We start from the raw sequence: 23,725 nt of genomic DNA, 5'->3' as shown, positions 1-23,725 counted from the left end.
AGGGTATAAGGTCTGGCCCCAACCAAACCTCAAACAGGCTTTCAAGTGTTCAGTAGGAAAAATGTTGGGTTGGCTTACATCTAATCTAATCTAATCTAATCCTTAGGTTTGTATACCGCATCATCTCCACGTTCGTAGAGCTCGACGCGGTTTACAGTAGGAGAAATAGGAAGGAACTACAACAGAGGGTTAGAGGTAGAAGTGTGAAGAAACATCTACCAAGCATACTGGTCAAAGCATACTGGTGATCACTCCTTTCCCTGGGCCTCCTTAACCCAACTCTAGCCCCACCTTTTGTACTTCCTGAAAGCTACTTCCTGGAAGCTACTTCCCTTGCTTTACCCTTCCTGTGTCACTTTCCCCTTGGGAGGAGCTATGGAAATTAAGGTGGCCCTGACACAGAGGGAATATCCAGCAGGGGGAGTGGTAGCATCCTCTAAACTCCCTCACTTACCCTCCGCCTCAGCTCATTCATGCCCAGTTGAGCACCTGCCGTGTCAGGGTCCAACTACCAATCAAAAAGTCAGCATTAGTATGCTCTCTGCCTGCCCAATGCTGCATCTCAAAACTGAAGGCTAAGAAACTACGTTAGGATGCATGCATTGGATTCCTTGTGACAAGACATCCATTTGAGGGGTTTGTGATCAGTGAGCAGCATAAAGTGTCATCCCAGTAGATAATATTTGAACATCTCCAATGCTCATTTGACTGCTAAGACTTCCTTTTCAATCACTGCATAATTCCTCTCCCTAGAGAATAGCTTACAGCTAATGAGGCTACAGGGTGTTCTTCCTCTCCACTTCCTGGGTGAGGACAATCCTAAATCCCACTTCAGACACATCAGTCTGTACCATGAATCATAGGTGTCGGAACAGGCCTACCCAAAAATTGCCCGCCAACCGCCACCGCTGCTGCTTTCTGACTGTACCTTCTCTCCGATGTCAGAATTGATGTCGGGAGAAGGCTTGTGGGCCAGCGCCGCTGCACACACCTGGCTCTTCCCTTCTTGGATTTGCTGCAACAGTGGGCGGCGAGCAGCAGCGGACTTTGAAGGGGGAGGAAGAATCAGCAGCGGGTAGGCCAGGCTTCAGCGCAGCAGGGAGGGAAGGAAGCTGGCTTTGGGGGAGGGGGTGAGACAAAGGCTGGAAGGCAGTGAGGAGGACATAGGAAGGAGGGAGGAAGGAGAGAGAGGCAGAGAAAGGGCGAGGGTTGTAAGCAGAAGAAAGACAGAGAGAGAAACCTCTCTGGACCAAAGGGGAAAAACAGGAGGCAGATGCTGGACTATGGGAGGTGCAGATAGAGGGGGACAGACCCTGAGGAAGAACAGAGAGATGGAAGATCATAACAGAGGAGGGAGAGAGAGGGAGACCTGAAACAAAGGTGGTGGTAGGTACAAAGGAGAACTGACACTGGATCTGGGGAGGGTAAGCAGAGGGAAAAGAGAGAGAGACCTGGACCCAAAGGGGTTGGGGCTGGATTGTGAAAGAAATATTGGAAGCACAGTCAGAAGGAAGTGCAACCAGAGACTCATGAAATCACCAGACAATAATGGTAGGAAAATGATTTTATTTTCACTTTAGTGATCAAAATGTGTCAATTTTGAGAATTTATATCTGCTGTCCATATTTTGCACTATATTTGTCTATTTTTCTATAGTTGTTACTGAGGTAACATTGCATATTTTAAAGTTATCTGCCTTGACATCTTTGAAAAAAAAACAAAAAACAACCTTGTAAATTATAATTAACATTTTCTCTGCGTACAGTGCGCTTTGTGTTTTTTTAATTTTGTGGTTACCATTATTTATTAATAAGATTATATTGTGTGTATATGAAAAATGGATAGAAGAAATTGCATTACAATTAGTATTATTATAATGGGGTGGAGTCAGGGGAGGAGTTTGGGTGGGTCTGGGGGGGGCAGAGCTTTTGCCCCCCCCCCCTCCCCAAACAAAAAAGCGTTCTGCTGCCTATGCCATGAATGGTCAGTTGAAGTCCAGGCTGACCAGCTGTAGTTCTGAGCAGATGTCCTTCTTCAAGGCCTTGAATGTTGCATTCAGTTCTGATATCCACAGAACCTTCTCAGGGGCTTTCTTTTGCAGAAGACAAGTTAGTGGCTTGGCCTTCTCAGCAAACCATGGGATAAATCTCCAGTAATATCAGATGAGCCCTAGGAAGGCTTCCACTTGTTTCTTGGTTTGGAGACTGGTACCTGGGTAATCATTTCCACCTTCTGGATCTGGGGTTTCACATCCTTCACCCACCGAGTAACCCTGTTATTGGACCTTTTGTCCTTCTAGCAAGAACTTTTTTGGATTGACCGTCAATTTAGCAGCCCACAAACTGTGCAGAATTACTTCTACCTGGATGAGATAGGCCGCCAGTCCTTACTATATATGAGAATGTTGTCTAGGTTGGCAGCTGCATAGTCACCATGCAGTTTAAGAAGGCAGTCAACAAGACATTGGAAGGTAGCGGGAACTCCATTTGAGCAAAAAGGCAACACTGTGAATTGGAATAATTCTTGAGGTGTAGATAAGGCTGTCTTCTCCTTGGCAGTCAGAGTGAGGGGTACCTGCCAATATCCTTTGTCAGGTCCAAGGTCAAGATAAACTGGACTATTCCTTGCTACTCAGTTAGTTCATCTATCCTCGGCATAGAGTAAGTTTCTAATTTTGATTCAGCATTCACCTTCCTGCCATTTGCCATTTCAAAACTGTCTTAACTTTTCTAGATTTTTCTAGATGCAGTGCCCACAGTGAAGTATCATCAATGACCTCTACAATAAAATAATTATTTCCTTTTTCTATTAGCATCTTTCTGGCTCTAGAGCCTAACTTGCCACACTGATTTGCTACCCAGAAATAACACAGGCCAACAACAAAAAAGTTTCTTGGTCCCTTGGTTTTTTTAAAACCTGTTCCTGGGGTTATTTGGGGCGCTGATTCAGAAAATTGCATTGGATGGACCGCATCAGCTCTAGTTTCTTAGATATGGTTACATTTATTAATATTTTTTACTGCTATTTAAAAGATCTCTTCTGCAGAATTGGATGTTATAACAAGCTTTCTTTTTTGAATTGGAAATGTATATATTTAAATTCCCACATTTCTTTTTTTGTGTATAATGACCTTTGTTTCACAACTATTTGTCTACTTCCTTTCCTATAATGCACACTGGCATAAAAATGTAAAGCTCAAATGACAAAATTGCCTTTGTTCTGTTAAAAATTTTAAATGGTAAACATGGTTTCCTTAGACTACATAAATTTGTATTTCAAAAGTTTCTCATCCTGATCTGTTCAAAACAGTTGCACATAGATTTAAATTCTAATTGGTTTTTCAACTTTATCTTCTATTACCTGGTTTGTGCTTTTGCGTACAAGTTAGCAGATATAGTAAGAGTATTTACATATTTCCAACTGTAGTTTTACATCCAAAACACTGGATTGTAAAAGGTAAGTAACTTAACTGTATAATAGTTATATGATCGTACAGGAGGTGTGTGTATATTCCCACTTATATCATTTCATTTTTGCAGATCGAACACCGTAGAGCAGGGGTAGTGAACTCCGGTCCTCGAGAGCCATATTCCAGTCGGGTTTTCAGGATTTCCCCAATGAATATGCACTGAAAGCAGTGCATGCAAATAGATCTCATGCATATTCATTGGGGAAAACCCGACTGGCATATGGCTCTTGAAGACCGGAGTTCCCTACCCCTGCCGTAGAGCTTAAATCATCCCAACATATTTTGCTATATTTGTGGGGAGTACACACTGAAAGCAAGTAGGAAACCTATTTCTAGGTTTGTAAAAAGAGTATATGTAAGTTATTTTGGTGTCAAGCTTGGAGATCAAGATAATCCATGGGCTCTTCATATTGCATGCAAAACTTGTAAGGAGCATTTGCACCAGTGAACAAATGGAAAAAGAAGCTGTCTGGAATCTGGAGTACCAATGGTTTGGAGAGAACCAAAAAAACCACTTCAATGACTATTATTTTTGTATTGTTAATATCATAGGCATCAATCGAAATAATCATGACAAGTGGTCTTACCCTGGTCTACTTTCACTAGGAGATCTGTTCCGCACTCAGATCTTCTACCCATTCCACCTTTCCATGAACCACTACAGCTCTCAGAGGATGAGTCTTGCATGCCTGATATTGCATACGGTAAAGAAAGTGAGGGTAGTGACAGTGATTCCCAAACAAATTCACAAAATGAACATTTTGACCAGAATGAATTGAGTGATCTGATCAGGGACTTAAATCTTTACAAGGAATCTTCTGAATTGCTTGCTTCCAGACTAAAGGAAAAGAATGTACTTCAGTCTGGAACGAAAATTACATTTTATCGAAGGAGAGAAAAGGTCTTGCTGCCATTCTTTACCGAAGATAACAACTTAGTATTCTGCAATAACATCAGAAACCTTCTGAAGAAAATGGGTCTTTCAGAATATAACCCAAGTGAGTGGCATCTTTTCATCAACAGTCCAAAACATAGTTTGAAATGTATTCTTTTAAATAACAGCAACAAATATGGTTCTATTTCAGTCGGAACAAGGCTATCTCTTTAGACTTGGAAAAGATAAATTACCAAGAACATCAATGGGAGATTTGTGTAGACTTGAAGATGACTAATTTTCTTCTTGGTCAACAAAGTGGCTACTCAAAGTATCCTTGCTTTTTATGCCGTTGGGACGTAGAGCCAAACATGAACATTGGGCAAAAAAAGATTGGCCTTCGAGGGAATATATGGTGGTTGGAGGACAAAATGCAATCAATTAATCTTTGGTAGCATGAGATAGAATCATACTGCCACCACTACATATAAAGCTAGACCCGATGAAAAAATTTGTAAAGGCTTTGAATAAAGACGGTTCGTACACTGATTATGTGGAGGGGCATAATCAAAAGAAACATCTAAGTCCATTTTGGGCCTAAATTGCAAGTCGCCCAAAGTCAGACAAGGGAAAAGGTCCATTTTCGAAAAATACATCCAACATATTTTTTTTTTCCCGAAAATCGTCCAACTGTACTTCCGGCCGTCTGATCGTCCAGACTGCTAAGTTGTCCATCTTTATACCCCATTTTCATCCAAAAATTCATCCAAGTCACAAACGCCTAGGAAAAGACCTTTTTGGCGCAGGAGGGAACAGAAACGTGATGGACTGGACACCCAGACATGGCACCAGAGTAGTGGGGTACCTTACAGGGCATTGCTGTGAACTTCACAAAAAGGGTCCCACATAAACATCTCATTACAGCTCCCTTATAGGTCATAGTGAGCCCCCCAAAACATCCCCAGAATCTACTAGACCCACCTATCTAACACCCCAATAGCCCTTATGGCTGCAGGAGCCACTTATATGACAGCACAAAAGGGTTTTGAGGTTTTTGGGGGGGTATGCACATGTTTTTCCATGAATGCAGTGATTAGAGTGACTTATGGGCCTGGATCCTCCTTTCCATGGTTCACTAACCCACCCCCAAGACCACTTAAGCCACCTCTATGCAGCTTTACTAGGCTTTCCTATGCCAGGCTGCCAGGTGCTGATGTTCTGGAGGCAGATATGTAAAGTTGTTATTACGATTTTTATGGGGGAATGGGGATCAGTGATGACTGAGGCAGTATGTGGGGGTCTGTACTTTGTGTCGGCAGTACTTATCTGGTCACTTTGGGTACCTTCTTGTGACTTAGACCTGGTTTTAGTCACAACGTCCAGGTTCCATCTAGGCAGTGTTGTAAAACTTTCAGTTATACACGCAGTACGACTAAGTCTAGGACGTCCTACGTCCCGCCCAAATTCCACACTCACCACTCCTCCTGACACGCCCCTTTTAGCTCTGGTCATTCAGCAGCACTGTGAAGGCCTAGCTCGTTTTTAAATATGTCTAAAACCCGGTTCAGTTATTGGCACTTGGACGACCTGTCTCACTGATCATCTAAGTGCTAATTTAGGCCGGTTTTTAGACGTATTTCCGTTTCGATTATGAGCCCCATAGCGTATATGTTACTTGGATTTACCATGGACAAACTGAAGGCAGGCATTTTTGATGGTCCACAGATCAGACAACTTATAAATGACCCACATTTCATAGCATCATTGAATGAAATCGAATCATGTGCCTGATCTTCATTTTTTTCTTAATGCGAAAAACCTTCTTGGTAACAAGCAGGCAGACAACTACACACAATTAGTAGAGGATATGTCCTTTCATTTCAAAAGGCATTGCTGTAACATGAGTGTTAAAGTCCATTATCTGTACAGTCACGTAGATCGCTTTCCAGAGATCCTTGTGACTTAAATGAAGATGAAAGATTTCACCAAGACATAAAAACAATGGAAGCCAGATACCAAGGAAGATGGGATGCACACATGATGGCAGACTATTGTTGGAATCTTATGCGGGATTGTCCTGGCAGATCTCACTCTCGAAAGTTTTACTAAAGGAGCTTCTTGTGTGATGAATGAATGGAAAGTTTGTATCATAAACTTGTGCTTTTGGTATGAAATAAGTAGATTTTCATGTTGTACACTTTTCTTGTAATTTTTAATGTTTCCTTCATGCTTAAAAGATATTAATTTAAACACTACATTAAAATATCCTGATTTTTTAATGGGCAAGCAGAGTGAAGAGTGATATATGGCACATGTTCTGTATCTCAAAAACTAAAGCTGATAGGAGAAAACTGGTGCCAATTTTGGAATCCAATGCAATGACCTTTTGTTGTGCAGGGGTAAGATTGTGGAATTCCCTCGTTAGGCAAATACAGAAATGTAGTGATAGGAGTACATTTAGTAAACTACTTAAAACACAATGTTTGTAAATGCGTTTCATTAAGTAGTGATTTTTCCTGTTCACTGATCTTCTGAAGGATTCGATTCCTTGTGTTCATCTGTTTGATCCGTTGTGTTCATCTGTTGCAAAATTTTATGTATGTAACACTTTTGTAAACCATTTTGGCTTAAAAAGGTATAGAAAAGTTAAAAATAAATAAAAAATCACTAATAATAAAACCCTAAGCGCGCATGCGCACTCCTACCAGCGTGATCCGTGATCCATAGCTCCGTGGCTGGCAGAGAAATGTCAAAGTGTGCAGCACATGCGAGTTCAGCGCGTGCGCATAGTTGGAGCGTGCGCACATGACAGTTTGCTACGAGTGCGCGGTGGGAGTTTACTGTATCCAGCAGCAGTTACTGTGTGCCGGTTGCCGTTTAGGTAGGTGGGATAAGGGGCACGATAAACAGACAGGCAGTGGGCAGGGACATTGACAGACAGACAAAAATAGAGGAGGGCTTTGAAGAAGAGGGCAGATGCAAATGAAGAGCAGCAGCGGTGGCGGCGGTTTGTGCTGGTGAGCCAGAAGAGACCAGGAAGCTGGGATGGAGGGAGGGTAGGAACGGTGGTTTGGGAGCAGGTATTTAGGGAGCAGGGAAGAGGTGCTGCTGGACAGTGGGGGAGATAAAATAAAGGGAGAAGGGCTGCTGCTGGACAGGGAGAGCAGTGAAGGGGTGCTGCTGGACAGGTATTGATGGACAGGGGGAGCAGGGAAGAGGTGCTGCTGGACAGGGGGGAGGTAAAATGAAGGGAGAAGGACTGCTGCTGGACAGGGGGGGAGCAGTGAAGAGGTGCTGCTGGATAGGGGGAGGTAAAAGGAAGATATAAGGGCTACTGCTGGACAGGGGGAGCAGGGAAGGGGTGTTGCTGGACACGGGGTAGGTTAAAGGAAGGGAGAAGGGCTACAGCTGGACAGGGGGAGCAGGCAAGGGGTGGTGGTGGACAGCCGAGGAAAGAGACAGAAAGAAAGAAAGACACACATACACATATATTCTAGCACCTATTAATATAACGGGCTTAAAGACTAGTAAATAAATAAAATATACCCCAAAACAGGTTTTTAACATTTGAGGCACCAAATGAGTGTTGGCCAATTTAATCAAGCATCTTATTTATGTATATTTTGGCTTTAACTAATGTCTTTTCAGTAGCAGTTCAATGCAGGTTACATTCAGGTATGCTAGGATTATCCCCTTGCTTTGTGGTGATCAGTATCTCACCACCATCGTGCACCAGCCCTTCAGATACTCCCAATGCTACTGAGCTGGCAGAGCATGGTCCCCCTCCAGCTCAAACCCCCACGGCCAAGGACCCACCTACCCCCAACCTCAAAGATGCATGGCCCCCTACTACCCCCACATTGCCATACTCCTGCAGGGGCTACCCTGGGGAACACTGCTGATCCAGGGTGTCTGGGCAGGAGTCTGGCACCTTCAGCAAAGTAGTGACCCTAGCAGTAGTATTGCGTGATTACTGCTAGGGATCATGTTTCCATGGTACAGAGGAGTCTTTGGGCAGGAGTGATGCATAGTCTGGCTCCTTTAGTAAAATGACAACCCTAGTGGTAGTCATGCAAGACTACTTCTAGGGGCACAATTTTACTGAAGGTGCCCTTCCTGAAGACCCCCCCTATAAGAGTATGGCAATGTAGGATTGGGGGAGTGGGGGGCTTTGAATCTTATGGTGACATTACATCTCAGGAGGTGGGGGATGGGGGGTCTTTAGCTAGGAGGGAACCCTGCTCTTCCTGTCTTGGAGCAACAGGCCATGCCTTTGCGGCTCAATGCTTCAGGGGTTATTTTACCATAATTTTTGGGCCCTAACATGACTTGGGGTGTATCACCATGAGTGGCATTAGGGTATGTAAACCACTTTGGTTATACAACAGAAAGCTGGTTTATTAAATCCATGATCCTATATTTGCAAAGTAATGAGATGCAAACACTAAAAACATAAGAATTGCCATACTGGGACAGACCAAAGATCCATCAAGCCCAGTATCCTGTTTCTAACAGTGGCCAACCCAGGTCCCAAGCACCTAGCTAGATCACAAGTAGTAAAACAGATTTTATGCTGCTTATCCTAGGGAGAAGCAGTGAATTTCTCTAAAGCCATCTCAATAATGGGCTATGGACTTCTCTTTTAGGAAATTATCCAAGCCTTTTTTAAACCCCGCCAAACTGTGTTTTGCATTTCATTACTACCTAATCAGTGGTGACTTAAATATCACTGCAATATATTTAGTCAACCAGTGTTAGGGCTGTTTAAATCATGTTAAGAGCCAAATAACACAACTTAAAGCCCTAGCACAGCTTATGTATTTATTTATTTATTTAACTAGTCGTTAAGCCCGTTACATTAACGGGTGCTAGAATTTATGTCTGTCTGTATTTTTCTTTCTGTCTCTTTCCTTCCTCCATTTCCCTGTGTAGCGCTGTCTCTGCTTTCTTCCTCAGTCTGCACTCTCAAGCTGTAACATTACTGCTTAGCTTTTTCTCCCTGCAAGCATCTCTGCTCTCTTTCTCATCCCCAGTCTCTTTGCTATTTTTCTCTTCTTGCAGGGGTCTCTGCTCTCCTTTCTCTATATGTTCCTGATTCCTGCAAACTTCTTTTTTCTCTGTATGCTCTTGATCCTGTGTTTCCCTGTAGGTGTCTTTTCCTTTTTTTTTTTTATTCCTTCTTCATGTATGGTTGATTTATTAAAAGTTTTTTTATTTTTCCTATTTGTTGCATGCCTGTCTCCTTGGCCGCTGTATGTTTCTCTTTTTTTGCTTTGTGTGTTTGTTTGTGTTTTTTTGCTGATTGTCTACTTGGTCGCTGTCAGTCTGTCTGTCTCATTGGCTGCTGTATGTCTGTATGCCTTTTTTTCAGTCTAACTCCTTGGCCACTGTATGTATGGAAGGTTTTTTTTCCTGAATTTATCCTTGGGCATTGTATTTTTAATTTTTTTCTGTTTGTCTCCTTGGCTGTTTGTATTTTTTATTTTTTTGCTGTCTCCTTGCCCACTGTCTCTCTGTCTGTCTACTTGGACGCTGTATGTAAGTATGTCTGTCTCCTTGGCTGCTGTATGTCTGTTTGTCATTTTTTTTCCTGTGTCTCTCTCTCCTTGTCCTCTGTGTTTTGTTATTTTTTCAATCTGTCTCTTTAGCCCCCTGTCCTTCTGTGAGTATCTGTGTCTCTCTCTCTCTCCTTGTCCTCTGTGTTTTGTTATTTTTTCAATCTGTGTCTTTAGCCCCCCTGTCCTTCTGTGACTGTCTGTGTGTCTCTCTCTACTTGTGCACTGTTGTTTGTTTGTTTGTTTTTTTCAATCTCTCTTTAGCTCCTGATCCTCTCTCACTGACCCTTGCGCGACTGCATGTAATTCCGGTTAGGTTTCCATGGCAACCCTGCTCGCGGGTCTGTGAGTGTAGGGCCGTTTTGTCGGGTCTGGCGGCGCCGGGTTGGGAAGAGTCCTGGCTCCTTTTTTGGTTTGGGCCCGTGCAGAGGGGCTCAACAGCGCACAACCACCTTTCCTTCCCTCCCTCCATCAGGTGCAGTGCAGCTCCACCAATGTTAAAAGCAGCCGCGTCGAAATCGGAGCCCTGCCACTGCCGTAGCACTTTCCCCTCTGCCTTGGTCCCGCCCCTTCTCTGACATATGGGACCGCGGCAGAGGGAACGTGTTACGGTGGCGGCAGGGCTCCAATTTCAAAGCAGCAGCTTTTAACAAAGGCGGAGCTGAACTGTACCTGATGGAGGAAGGGAAGGAACGGTGGGGCAAATTTGGTCAACGGCAGGAATTGTTTGGCGGGCCAAGCACCGGTTGTTGCGGGAGGGGAGGGGAGGGGGAGGGGGGGTGGAGTCGGCGACGTGCAGGCTGCTGTGAACAGGAGCGGCAGCAGCGGCAGGACCATGAGGCGGGAGTGAGTTGTTCGCCTTCCCCTATCTGGGGAAAGCGCCGTGCCGAGCAGAGGCGTGAAGGCGGGAGTGAGCTGTTCGGCTTCCCCTATCTGGGGAAACCGCCGTTGCGAAAATGGAGGGAAGTGCCGCGTTGTTAAATTTGTCAGCTTTGCGTGGGGCCGTAGTAAGAGCGGGGCATGCTGCACTCTTGGCGGCCACGGACATACGGATCATGGAAGCACGCGGATAAGAGTGCGCATGCGCCGCCTACGGTTTTATTATATAGATTCGATTTTTATTCCATCCTCCCAGGAGCTCAGAACAGGTTACAAGCAAACATTCATAGTGGAATACATTTGGACAGTACAAAGACTATACAGCAACTTAAATACAGGTCAGGAATGGTGAGGAGGGTACAGAAAGGAGGGGGGAATATAAGGGGTCAAAGGATGATTGCAGTTGGAATTTCAGTTAAAGAGGAGGGTCTTTACCGCTTTTTGGAAGATCATCAAGGAGTTCTGTAGTCTGATTTGCGGAGAAAGTTGAATTCTCCCCTATGTGAGAGAAAGGAGTAAGGCAGAGATGGACTTGTAAGACCAAGAAATAAAAAGCAACATATGAAGAGATATAAGTAAAAAGCTGAAATAGTTTTGGTCAAGAACTTTAGACAAGGACTATTGATTGTTGGCAAGGGTATATAAGGGAGTGGCACAGATACGAGATCATTGACAGAAATGAACGTATTCATGAAACTAGAAAAAATGAACGTGAATATAGCTATGGGTCCAAATGAGATAATTTTAAATGAAATTTCCAAAGGTAAAATTGTGTTTTATGCATAAAAATAGTCTTACAAAATTGCATGAACTATATGCACATTAACCTGTGCACATAGGTTTGATGTGCATAGCTTTTATCTAATCTGAGCTCTACCCACACACTGCCCAGACTGCACTCCAGCTACACCTGTACCAGCAAAGAACGTGCCTTCTTGACAAGGCTCTTACTTTTAAGTCAGTTGCCATTTTATAAAAGACCTGTTATTCACGTTGTGGCCACTAACAGCAAAAAAGGGCTTTGTATAATTACTCTGTAGGAGTGCTGTAGAGTGACATGTAAAGCTCAAGCTGTGTTCTTCCATGTGCAATCCACAAGATTGCTAATGTAACTATCAGAACCAAGAAAACAAAGAGTTCTTGCCTTTAAATAGAACAGCAACCAAAAGCCAAAAAAGGTGTCTTATACAACCTATATTTGAATTTTATTGTTAAAATGTCCCAACAAGGATCTGTGTTTCAGCATCGGCAGATGCCTTCATCAGGGGATAAATTGCGTGGAATACAGGAGCATAGGTAGATGAACAATCAAACAGTATAACTGCAGTCTCTCTTGCCTTTTTTGTTTTTTTGGTTAATGTAACTATTAAACATTTATATAGTCTACTTTGTAGACACATAGAAAGGCTGATAAATACAGCATGCACTGTCTACTTGCACTGGAACTATTTCTTTTTAATCTAGCCTATATTAAGTGTATTTTGAGACCCCTACGTACCTTTAGCTGTTCTGCAGGGGACCATGTTCAATAACGGCAATTTAGCCAGAAAACCACTTACAGCAGTTGCTTAAGGTGTCATAAGAACATAATCCATCATGCCCAGCAGTCCGCTCAAGCGGCGGCCCTCTGGTCAAAGACCAGCACCCTAACCGAGACTAGCCCTAACAGCGCACATTCTTGTTCAGCAGGAACTTGTCTAACTTTGTCTTGAATCCCTGGAGGGTGTTTTCCCCTATAACAGCCTCCAGAAGAGCGTTCCAGTTTTCTACCACTCTCTGGGTGAATAGAACTTTCTTACGTTTGTACAGAATCTATCCCCTTTCAACTTTAGAGAGTGCCCTCTCGTTCTCCCTACCTTGGAGAGGGTGAACAACCTGTCCTTATCTACTAAGTCTATCCCCTTCAGTACCTTGAATGTTTCGATCATGTCCCCTCTCAATCTCCTCTGTTCGAGGGAGAAAAGGCCCAGTTTCTCTAATCTTTCGCTGTACGGCAGCTCCTCCAACCCCCTTAACCATCTTAGTCGCTCTTCTCTGGACCCTTTCGAGTAGTACCGTGTCCTTCTTCATGTACAGCGACCAGTGCTGGACGCAGTACTCCAGGTGTCCTTTTACTAAGCTGCAGTAAAAAGTGGCCTTAGCATACTCTTGTGCAGATTTTTCCTGTGCACTAATTTTACCACAGCTGTATAAATGGCCTTTTTCTATTTTTTTTGTTGTTAATGGCTATGCACTAATGTTGCTATTAGAGAACTCAAAGCACAAAAAGTAGAACAAAAGTTCTAGATGTTCAGGAAACTTCTAGTGCAAAACTTTATTAGTCCCAGAAAACTCCTCTCGCTATGAGCAGTCATTATTAGTAGCTGCGTTTTCCACAAAGAAAGTTTATTTGTCACTTGATATACTAACAATGAATAACTAAATGGTGTACAATAGCATTATAATAAAAAGTAAAAACAATGTCAAGTAAAAATTAGAAAATAGAATTGCTGGGGTTAACAAACTAAACTATACTTATTGGATCCCATGGAAAAGGAAATAAAAAATACATCAAGATGGAAAATAAAATAAAATGGAGGAAAGAGGGGGAAGTTCTAGTTCCTTGGAATTGTGTCACTTAACCACAGCAATTTCGCTTAATCTCAGGTTATGCATCACCAGGACCCCTGAGGAAGGCAAAGTACTGCTGAAACACGGCCCATGTAGGGTCCAGTTTCTACGATAAATCCTGTGAGCATTAATCATATGGTGAAATTACTGTATAACTCTGACACAGACTTTTGGTATCCAAGTGTTTTTCATTGTTATCATATGACTTTCTGGGACTAATAAAGTTTTGCACTAGAAGTTTCCTGAACATCCAGAACTTTTGTTTCACTTTTTGTGCCTTCGGATCTATCGTTGTGGAACATCGGTCCTTTTGTCCAGGTTTTGTGTTTGCCATTATAATATTGCTATCATGCAACCATCACCCATTTTGTAGTAGGTAAGGGCTAACACACTATTCCTGTGCTAATCAGAGCATGTGGTAATGGAGCTGCGCTGATTAGTGCAGGAATATCCACTCTCCATCCCCAGAAATGGCCCCTGAAAAACAATATTTTTAGTGTGAGGTTAGCATGCACAATTTGGCACTCACTACAGGACACCTGAGCATGTTCCGCGGTATGCTATTTTAATCTGCATTAGACACATGTTAGTACCTAATGCAGCATAGAAAAAGGCCCCTAAATCCCTTTGAAAATCTTCTTTCTTTCTTTGTTTTTTTTATATATCTTTCTTAATTTTTCATTCATAAGCAATGCATTAAAATATACATCTATATATAATTAACTTTAAAAACATTTACATCAATCATAAAAATACTTCAAAAACATTTTCCCCTCCCTCCCACCCCAATACAAGAACAAAAACAAAATGAATTCTTTCAGACATCGCTGGGCTGCGGGGGGAGAGGGGGCCTTCAGGGGATGGGGGGTTGGCGCTAGGGAGTTCTCTTGTTCCATCTTCCACTGTGAATTTATCATTTGGATCACAGAAATATATGCCAGGAGTGGGAGAAATTTTGATGGGTTGGGTGACATTGCAGTAAAGGCTGGCTTTACCACTGGTGATGGAGTTCAATATTTCAATCTACTAGGGCCATATACTGATGCCATTGTTGATATAGAAATGACAACGAATGGAGGGCGTTCTGGAATGAGGTTTCCCAGGGCAGGTGGGGGTGTTATTACAACGCAACTTTACTAGGTTCCAAAGACTTTCATGTGAAACAGAGGAATCATCGTGTCAACAATGGAATGCCAGAATGAAGGAAAATGCCATATGGTAAAGGAGTTGGTGGTATGCTTCGGTCTGGTGAGGTTTACAAGGTTGCATTGTGAGACAGATTTCAATGCTTGCATTTCCATACCAGGCTTGAATGGAGGAATATGTGTTGACTTAGTACTCAACTATACCTCTATGTAGAATCTGATTGATTCAGGTTTTAAAATAGATAAATTCTGTTTATATTCATCTTATATATTCTTCTGTTTGGATTAAATTTTGAGAGGGTTGGAAATTTCCTTAATAGTTTATGTTTAGAAAGGGTATACTTTTACTTAATGAAATAATTTTCCACACGTCATATATGAAGTATGGTAGTCTTAGGGATTTATTGGGATATATATATTATATCGGTGTTTTCTATCCCGCCAATACCTTTCAGGATTTGATTCTAAAGAGTATGTAAGGGATAATATGTATTTGTTGTTTCATGAATTTCCAAATTATAATTCCCTGTCTATTTATAAGGGATTATAATGTATGAATGTATGAATTCAGATAAGTGTTGATATATATATTTACTCTTATATTTCAATTTAATTCTGGTCAAATTGTGAGAGGGTTGATGGTTTCATTAATGTATTTATGGTTGGAAAGGGTATATTTTACTTTATGAAATATTTCTTTACACATAATTGATAAAGTGATTGCTTGTGGATCTTGGGTCTACCTATACGCATCTAAGTTGACCATGAGAAATGGTAGGGAATGGGGAGGGTAGTTTCATTAATATATTTCTGATTGGAAAGGGTATAGATTTTAATTTTTATGTTATGTTTTTAATGTTTAATTGATTAAGGGTTTGTTGGGGGTGGGGGTGGGGGGGGGGTGGATCATGGGTCTGCCTATACACATCTAAGCTGATCATGAGATATTTAAAGGGGAGGGAATGGGGAGGGAATTTAATTGAAAATTTTCTTTCTTTCTGTTTGTTGTGAAGGGTGGAGGATATAGGGGTAAATAACAGCAGTAAAAGACCACTAGAAGACCACTATCCCTAGTGTGCGGTTCTTAACCCCTCTGTTCTTTTGATTCCTTTTCAGGCCAAAGACAGTGATGATGACGAGGAAGTTGTACACGTGGACAGAGATCACTTTATGGATGAGTTCTTTGAACAGGTAAGATATCGTTAGCTGCTCTCCTATTGTTCCACCACAGAAACTAGAGTGGTCCACTGTAGTATGCAAAAAAAATCAACCTTGTCAAAATCTTGGCTCCACAAGGCTTATTTTTGTAAAGTTTCAAGTTTTATTAAAATTTGATTTGATCGCTTATCAAGTGTTTCTAAGAGAAATGCAAGAATAATATATATATTTTTTTTAATAAGAACACAAAAAGTCATACAACTTATAATTTGTTCACTATAACATATTTTAAAGAATACAAGTACATATACTAACTGGTACATAAGGATAGTGGGGTAGAACTACAATTTGTTTTAGAAAAGAGAAAGGTAACATATATGGAAAGCACAATAAGGAAGGGGGGAATGTAACGAAGGAAACAAATTTCTTTTTGGGAGGAATTATAGGTTGAAGGCATCTTTAAATAGAAAGCTTTTCAGGGTACTTTTAAAATGTGTTAAGTTTTCCTCCTCTTTTAAGTATGTTGACATAGTGTTCCAGAGGTCACCCCAGCATGCACTGTTTGCTTGTGTGCTGTGTATGTAGGTGATTGCACATAATTAGTTTGTGTTTTCTAGTTTGTGATCTGCATCCGAAAACTGGCTCCTTGGGAAGTCAGTCTGTCAACTGTCAACTGCTAGATTGCCACATGGACTGGATGTTCTTCGACTGGTCAATTTTTACCACTATGATGAAGGAAAACCTTTACTGGAAAGCTATAAGTTGGCTTGTAAATCAGTGATGGCGGTATGGAACTGAGGCTACCAAAGAACCAAACAAAATTGTCAAAAATACTTCAAGTATCTACACACAAAAAAATAATAATAATTGGCAGAACCCTTCAAATCCGCTCGAAGGACCAACGTTGAGAGCTGACAAGTTTACATTTAAATGAAAAGACACGTCAGTATGGGCCAAACAATTGAATTATAAAAATAAATTTGTAATAATTTAATAGTTTAAGCCCCAGGCAGGAAACCTATAGGTGACCAGCACCAGGTTGTCAAACTTTAATAAGTCCTACCCCGTACATCATGTAGGCCTTTAATCCAATAACAATAGAAAAATCAATAAGCACTCAGCAGAAGAACTAAGAGGGGAAAGAAGGGACAACAAGGCGTTTCAAAACCCCATCCCCTTATATTGAATTCAAAACTATTCAAAATATTTTTTTTTTCAAAAAAATGTAATAATCAAAGAATCATTCAAAAGCTTTTCTGAATCACAGCAGGTATGTTGTCATAGCTCATCACAGCTCGAAAGAGCTCCATTTCGAATCTTCCTCAGGAACTGAGACAGATGATTAAAGTCCCGACTGGAAAGCATACAAGATAAGACTTTTCAAGCCGGAGTGAAATAAACCCTCGGACTAGAGCAAAAACTCATGCTGCAAACAAAATTCAATCAGCGAAAGAAATGAAAAAATGGTAACTGAAGCATTTGAAGATGCCCTGGAGATCCTGTGAGAGCGGAATGTAACTGAGCCAGGATACTAACACAATGCATAGACTCTTGCGTTAGGAAGTTGAAGAAATTACATGAAGTAAACTGTTGCAAACAAGGTGCTCACAGCCATTTCCAGTCTGAGCACCTAGCAACACTTGCCTTTTTTGATGACAGAATCACACCAGAAACAAAGCTATAAGTGGTGCAAAACATACAGTGTCCACTATTGCCAGACATGCCACGATGTCTCATGCATGAAACAGAACCTGTAACCTTTGAAAGTCTTGTAACACAGAGAAGACAGTCGTTTTTTGATCTCTTGATATAAAGAAGGTCATCAAAAGTGAAAATATTCCTGAAGAAACATCCCACAGAGTGAACTGATAATTCCGTTTTCAAGGAACTTTGGAATTGGTATCCAAACTGACTGTTGTTAATGATGCAGCAGAATCAGGGATAAGCCTCATTGAAAAATACAATACTTTGACAAAAGATGAAGAACAGAAGCAATTTGTTCTTCGGCTAGTGGCCAGCCACCAAAAAAAGTTTCCATCTGCATCAAAGGCAGCTCTTATGTCATAGACCATTGATTATTTGTCGAGTACACAAGAATTACAATATACTGTTAAGCTTAGCGATAGTTTTAAAAAACAGCAAGGTGGAGCGACCAACTAAACTTTTTTTGTTATAAGTAAAATTTTGTATGTTTTTCATTTTTATATGAAGGAATAAAATTAGCCTTGTGGACAAATGAAATGCGTTAATTAATTTTTTAGACCACCCTAGTAAAACACATATAAATGTGTTAAGAACTGTACAGGAGGCCTGAGCATTCCCCTAATGCATGTGCAATGAAATGGTATCAGAGACATTATAGAAGGATTGAGTATTCTTGAAGTACCTAAAGGGCTAATTTAACTATTTAATTAATTAGGGATGACCTAGGGTGGCAGCCTCTGGCAGAGAGCAGATGCATTCAAAGCAGTTACAGGTCCTGATGGCCACAGAAACTCTAAGAACCAACAGCAAATATTTTTACACTTTTATGGGGTTTTATAGCCTTGTTATACAAGTGATGCTATTGAGGAAATCATAATTGGTGAGTTTCATTTTCAAACTCTCAAGAAAAAGAGCCTAGGGGCTAAAAGTTAATTGAGCAGGTACAAAGCAGAAGGTTCACCTAGGCAGAGCCAACTTAAAGCATGATACAGGTAAGGCATTGGCTTAGGGTGCCATAGCTCATGGGCACAAAAAAACCTATCTGCCCACCTCCCAGGTGTACCCCTGACAGCAGCCAGAGCACGCTCTCTAACTTGCATGACTGCCAGCACAATAACAGGTTTAATTAGGTTTATCAGATTTGTTGAAGGAAAAAAAGGACACGTGGCCCCCACCCATTCTGCCCCAGCACTACACCCACACAAACCTAGTCTATTCTCCTTCCCCAAGTCTGGGACATAACTGGATGGAGGAGATGTGACACGATGATGTCACATACATACATGCATGCATGCATGTAATGTCATTGAATTGCATCCATACGTGCTCAGAGGCCCTCCAAAACCTGGACAAACTGCTGCGTTTTGAAAATCCGTCCAAACACCCAGACAGTCCTCTAAAAAGAGGACATGTCTGTGTTTTCACGGACATCTGGTAACCCTAGGTTGAATTGTGAGAACAGGTTCTCGTGTTTAAACCTATGGCACTTCTAGTGACAGCACTGGGAATCTGATGTCACCTGGAATCCCATCCCTTGTAGTCTAGTGAGCCTAATGTGAGCCCTCTAATCTAAGCCTGCTGCCCTTTTTAAACCTGCCCCTTTTTCTTCCCATCCACTCCTCCACATAACCCCGACATTCCCCTCCCCCAAACCCTGACTCGCCAATGACATTTATTGGTAGTCTCACAGTACTGTCACTACGAGTTTAAGCATCTATATAAGGGCTTTTTCAGTGGCATCCTAATGAAGAAGGCAGCCATCTAGGCAGGAACAAGTAGAGATTGTTCTTGCCCCATCATTTCTCCCTGAGGTGAGTCAAGGCTATATGATTAGGAGGAATGGTAGCTGGAAGGGAGCTGTTGCTGGTGGGGGTAGGGAGAACTGGCTTGAAGGGAACTAATGCAGACAGATGGGGGAGAGAACTGGCCTGGAAGGGAGCTATTGCTGGTAGGTTGGAGGAGAAGCTAGCTGGAAGGGAGCTGATATGGGTGGCAGGGGAAGCTGATTAGTTGGGAATTGATGCGAGCAGGCTGGCAGGCTAGAAAAGACCTGATGTGGGAGGGGAGAGGGGAGGAGAGCTGCTGAAGTAAAATTTGGCTCTGGGCACTATAATCCCTTGAATTGGTCCTGCACCTGGGGCATCTAATATGCTTATGGCAACACTGAACTTGCAATCCATGAACAGCAAGGGTTCTGTAGAAAGGCTGACTCCTTTTCAGGGAAAATAAATTAATCTATCCTACTCATTTACTGCTCTGTCTCTTGTTGCTGCCCTTTCTGTCCTGGCTGTCTCAGCATAGAGCCTTGGAAGATTTGTGGGAATGACGCCGCACCGTGAGATCAGAAGTGCTGGTCTAAATGTGGTCATAAATCAGCAGAGGTGGGGCGAGAGGTAAAAAGCAGCTCAGGGACCCCTGACTGCCTGATCCCTGGGCTCTTTCCTCTGTCTGTCCAGTGCAGACCCTCCTTCTTTTGTACAATCACTCCATTGCCTACCAAGAGAAAGGGGGACTTCTGCCCTGCCTCCGTGCTTGCTGCACTGCAGTAGCACTCGCTGGTACTATGTGAGAAGCCAATGACCCTTCTGAATTGATTTATGGAGACTGCAACCTGCTTGGAGGGGAGGGAGGGGGCAGAGTCGCCTGATTACCACCGAGCCACTCAAAGGCGCTCTTCTCATCTATCTGTCTCAGTCGTGATCCCTCCCCACATTATTGCCTCTCACTGTTTCCTCCTTGCCTGTCTCCAATTTCTCTCTTATCGGGTTCACTCATTCCCTTTTAAATAATCTGTTTTTTCTCTGCTTTTCTCATTTATTTATTTGTTTCCAGACCTATTTCCTTTCCTTATTTTTCCAGCGTTCCTTTTTGTCTTCATTTTAATCCCTCTAATCAGCCCAAAAGAGTATAATTCACAATATTGTCATTACAAACAGAGATAGGATTAAAATGCTGGGGATGTCTTAATTCCCTGCAGTATGTTATAATGAGATAGAAGAAATAGAAAAGCTTAGTGAAGTTCTTTATGCCCTGCAGTGGGGAGCATGGAGATAAAAAGAAAAGGCGATTTTCCTTGTAGTCCTTACAGCTTGATCCTATAAGTTAGAAAGGAATGAAATGCCTGAGGATGTTCTTTGTTCCTTGTGGTATGATATGGTGAGATGAGATGGAATCACCTGGAATTATTTTTTAAAAAAGATTTCATGCAGTGGAATGTGATAGAACCATCTAGACCTGTTTTTGGTTTTGTTTTGTTTGTTTTTTAAATCCCTGTACTGTAATACAGTGAGATAGGACAGAACCACCCGGGGATGTTTTTTTTGTTTCTGCAGTGTGATGCAGCATGACAAATTCTCTGGGGATGTTCTTTATTCCTTGGAGTTTGGTGCAATGAGATAGAACTATCTTTGAATATTCCTAATTCCCTGCTTTGTAATGCAGTGAAATGGGATAGAACCACCTGGAGACTAGTCTCTGTATTGTCATTTAGTGAGTGGAATAGAAGTACCTGGGGATGTTCATTATTCCCTGCAGGTGTGGTACAGTGAGATGCAGTAGAACCACCTGGGGATGCTTTTTTATTCCCTCCAACTATTATAGTCAGTTGGAAGAAATAAAAAAGACCAGGAAATTCCTTATTCTGAGCAGTATGATGAAGTGAGATACAAAGGCTAGAAATGTCTGGGATGTTCTTCATTCCTTGCAGCCTGATACAGTGAGGGTGACAGGATAGCAACACCAGGGGATCCTCTTTATTCTTTATATAGTGAGACCGAAGGGAGAGAAATGACTGGGAGATCATTTTGTTTCCCTACAGCATGATATAAAGGCCAATACTGAAGGGCATTTGTATGGGTAGAAATCTTATTACCCAGATAGAATGCTAGTTTTGAAACTTTCCTCCCCAAACTATGGCACAAAGCATGTGCTCTGTTTTACGCTGCACATATTTCTGGCTGCATTAGAAGAGGTAGGATTTATGTAGGATTGGAAAACAATACGCTTGGGGCTGAATTCACTACTTTATGCTAATAATCATAAATAGGTCCCACTGCATAAAATGGATGCTGTAGTAAATGGTGCACATCGGTGCATGTTAATGTGCAGTTATGAGATAGTGGGGCACATAATCAAAAGACATAGATGTCTAAAAAGCATCCTAAATCAGCACTTGGATGTCCTAATCGCCAGGACATCCAAATACCGATAATCAAAACAGTCTTTCTGTACATCTAGCAAGGTGTTCCAGCCTCTGTACATTCAGAGCACGAGATGGTTGTGGTAGAGGTGTGTTATCGGTGGGCTGTGGACAGTCTCTTGGATGTATCACAGTCTTGCTGTGATAATCATGGATATTTTGCTGCGATAACATGGATGATGGATAACATAATAACAGGGATGTCTTGCTGCAATAAACATTTTGCATGACATCCTGGTCAGCACTTATATGTTTGGAACTAGACCTGTTTTAGAAGGGTCTAAGTGCCACAAAGGTGCCCAAACTAACCAGCTGACCACTGCATGCGTAAAGGTAAGACACCTCCACACTGCCCCAGTGCTCACAGACCCCCTCACACCCACAAAGATCAGAATACAAATGTACATACCTGTCTCCAGAATATCAGTACGTGGTATAGGAAAGCCTAGTAGAGCTCCGCACAGGTGTCTTAAGTAACCTGATGGGTGGGCTAGTGAACTATAGAGAGGAGTAGCAAATCCCATAATCCACTCTAACCACTACATTCATGGTGGAAAATGTGAACCCACCCAAAACCCTACTCTACTGCCATATAGGTGCCACATGCAGCCATAAGGGTTACTGGGGTTGTAGACAGGTGGGTATAGTGGGTTTTTTGGGGGGCTCACCATAACCACTAAGGGAGTTCTGGTGAGATATTTATCTGGAACCTATATGTGAACTTCACAGCAGTGCCCTATAAAGTGCCCCACTGCTCTGTTGCCATGTCTGGGTGGCAGGACTGGGTCCTCCCACGTCCAAATGGTCTTGCTCTGGGCATTTGGGATATGGATGAAATTTTGGTCGAAAATGTGGAATAAAGATAGATGTCCTGGTGGCCTGGGCATCCCAATGGCCTGTATGTCCAGATAGAGGATTTTCAAAAAAAATTATTTATAGACGTATGGTGGTTTGCCTTTCGAAAATAGGCATTTTCTTACTGCCGACTTTGGACATCTAGCGCCATATGTCCAAATTGGACTTAGACGTATGTTTTGAAAATGCCCCTCAGTGCCTCCTGAGATTATATTTTCAAATCTATGCACTCCAACGTTCAGAGAAAGGTTTTATTTAAACTTTGGAAATCCCTTACTAGCACAACTAAGTTCACTCACAAGAATAGTGGACCATCTGCAGATGAACTTGCAAAGTTCTTTGATGATAAAATCAAAATCATTAGGCCATCTTTTACTACTGTGAGCCATGATGATTTAATATTCTATAGGGAAACTTTAGATGATATACTAGTAGATAGATGTTGGAGTGATTTTGAATATGTCAATGAAGATCAGATTCGAAAGTTATGTAGTAAACTAGGGCATAGCAGATGTTCTCTGGATCAATTTCTATCTTATATTTTCAAAAAATGTCCTTCCAGGCTGTCTCTTGGTTAACATTATTGATAAATTATGTCTTGGATAGTGGTTATTTTTCTGTGAGTATGGGGCATATAGCTCGTACCCCTTTATTGAAAGGTACTGACTTGAATCCAACAGTACCATCAAATTACTGTCTGATTGCTAATATTTCATTATTAACAAAAATGATTGAAACTATTATTTCCAAACAGCTATTCAACTTTTTAGATAAATTCTACAAGTTTCAAGTTTATTAAAATTTGATGAAACGCTAATCATAATTCTAAGCGTTTAACAATTAAAAATTAAAAAGGGGCACAACTAACGTACTTGTTATAGACATAACTTACATGGAAACAAAAGGATAGTAGGGGGAAATATAATTTAAAAAGAAAAAAGTACAATTAAGGGTAAAAACAAAAGGGCAATGGGAGAAATCATATCAATGATGAATGAGAATAGTACAGAAAATGGTAGTGTGGAACGAGATCATTAGCATTCATATGCGTCTTTAAAGAGGAAACTTTTAAGGTTTCCCTTAAATTTATCTAAATTTTTCTCAGACCTTAAGTGTAAAGGTAAAGAGTTCCAGATTCTCTTCAATAAAAAGTGGAAATGTATCTGTGTTCAAGTATGACATACTATAAGAGTCCCAACCAAGGAACACAGAAACTGAAGGTGACACAATTGCAAAACATACGAGGAAAAAAGACCTCAAAGCTGACGTTTTAGTGCA

General features: G+C 41.6%; 1 protein-coding gene across 1 annotated transcript in view; it reads left to right on the top strand.

Moving 5' to 3' along the window:
- The window catches only part of STX1B (syntaxin 1B), a 57,591-nt gene that overhangs the window by 9,522 nt on the left and 24,344 nt on the right, over window positions 1-23,725 (top strand). Inside the window, exons 2-3 of the mRNA XM_033944071.1 lie at window positions 4,076-4,322; window positions 15,649-15,723. Of these exons, the coding sequence (XP_033799962.1) occupies window positions 4,076-4,322; window positions 15,649-15,723 (322 nt within the window). The remainder of the gene's footprint in view (window positions 1-4,075; window positions 4,323-15,648; window positions 15,724-23,725) is intronic.

The sequence above is a fragment of the Geotrypetes seraphini genome, chromosome 5 (assembly GCF_902459505.1).
Source record: "Geotrypetes seraphini chromosome 5, aGeoSer1.1, whole genome shotgun sequence".
Classification (NCBI taxonomy): Eukaryota; Metazoa; Chordata; class Amphibia; order Gymnophiona; family Dermophiidae; genus Geotrypetes; species Geotrypetes seraphini.
This window is presented reverse-complemented; position numbering and strand designations above follow the sequence as displayed.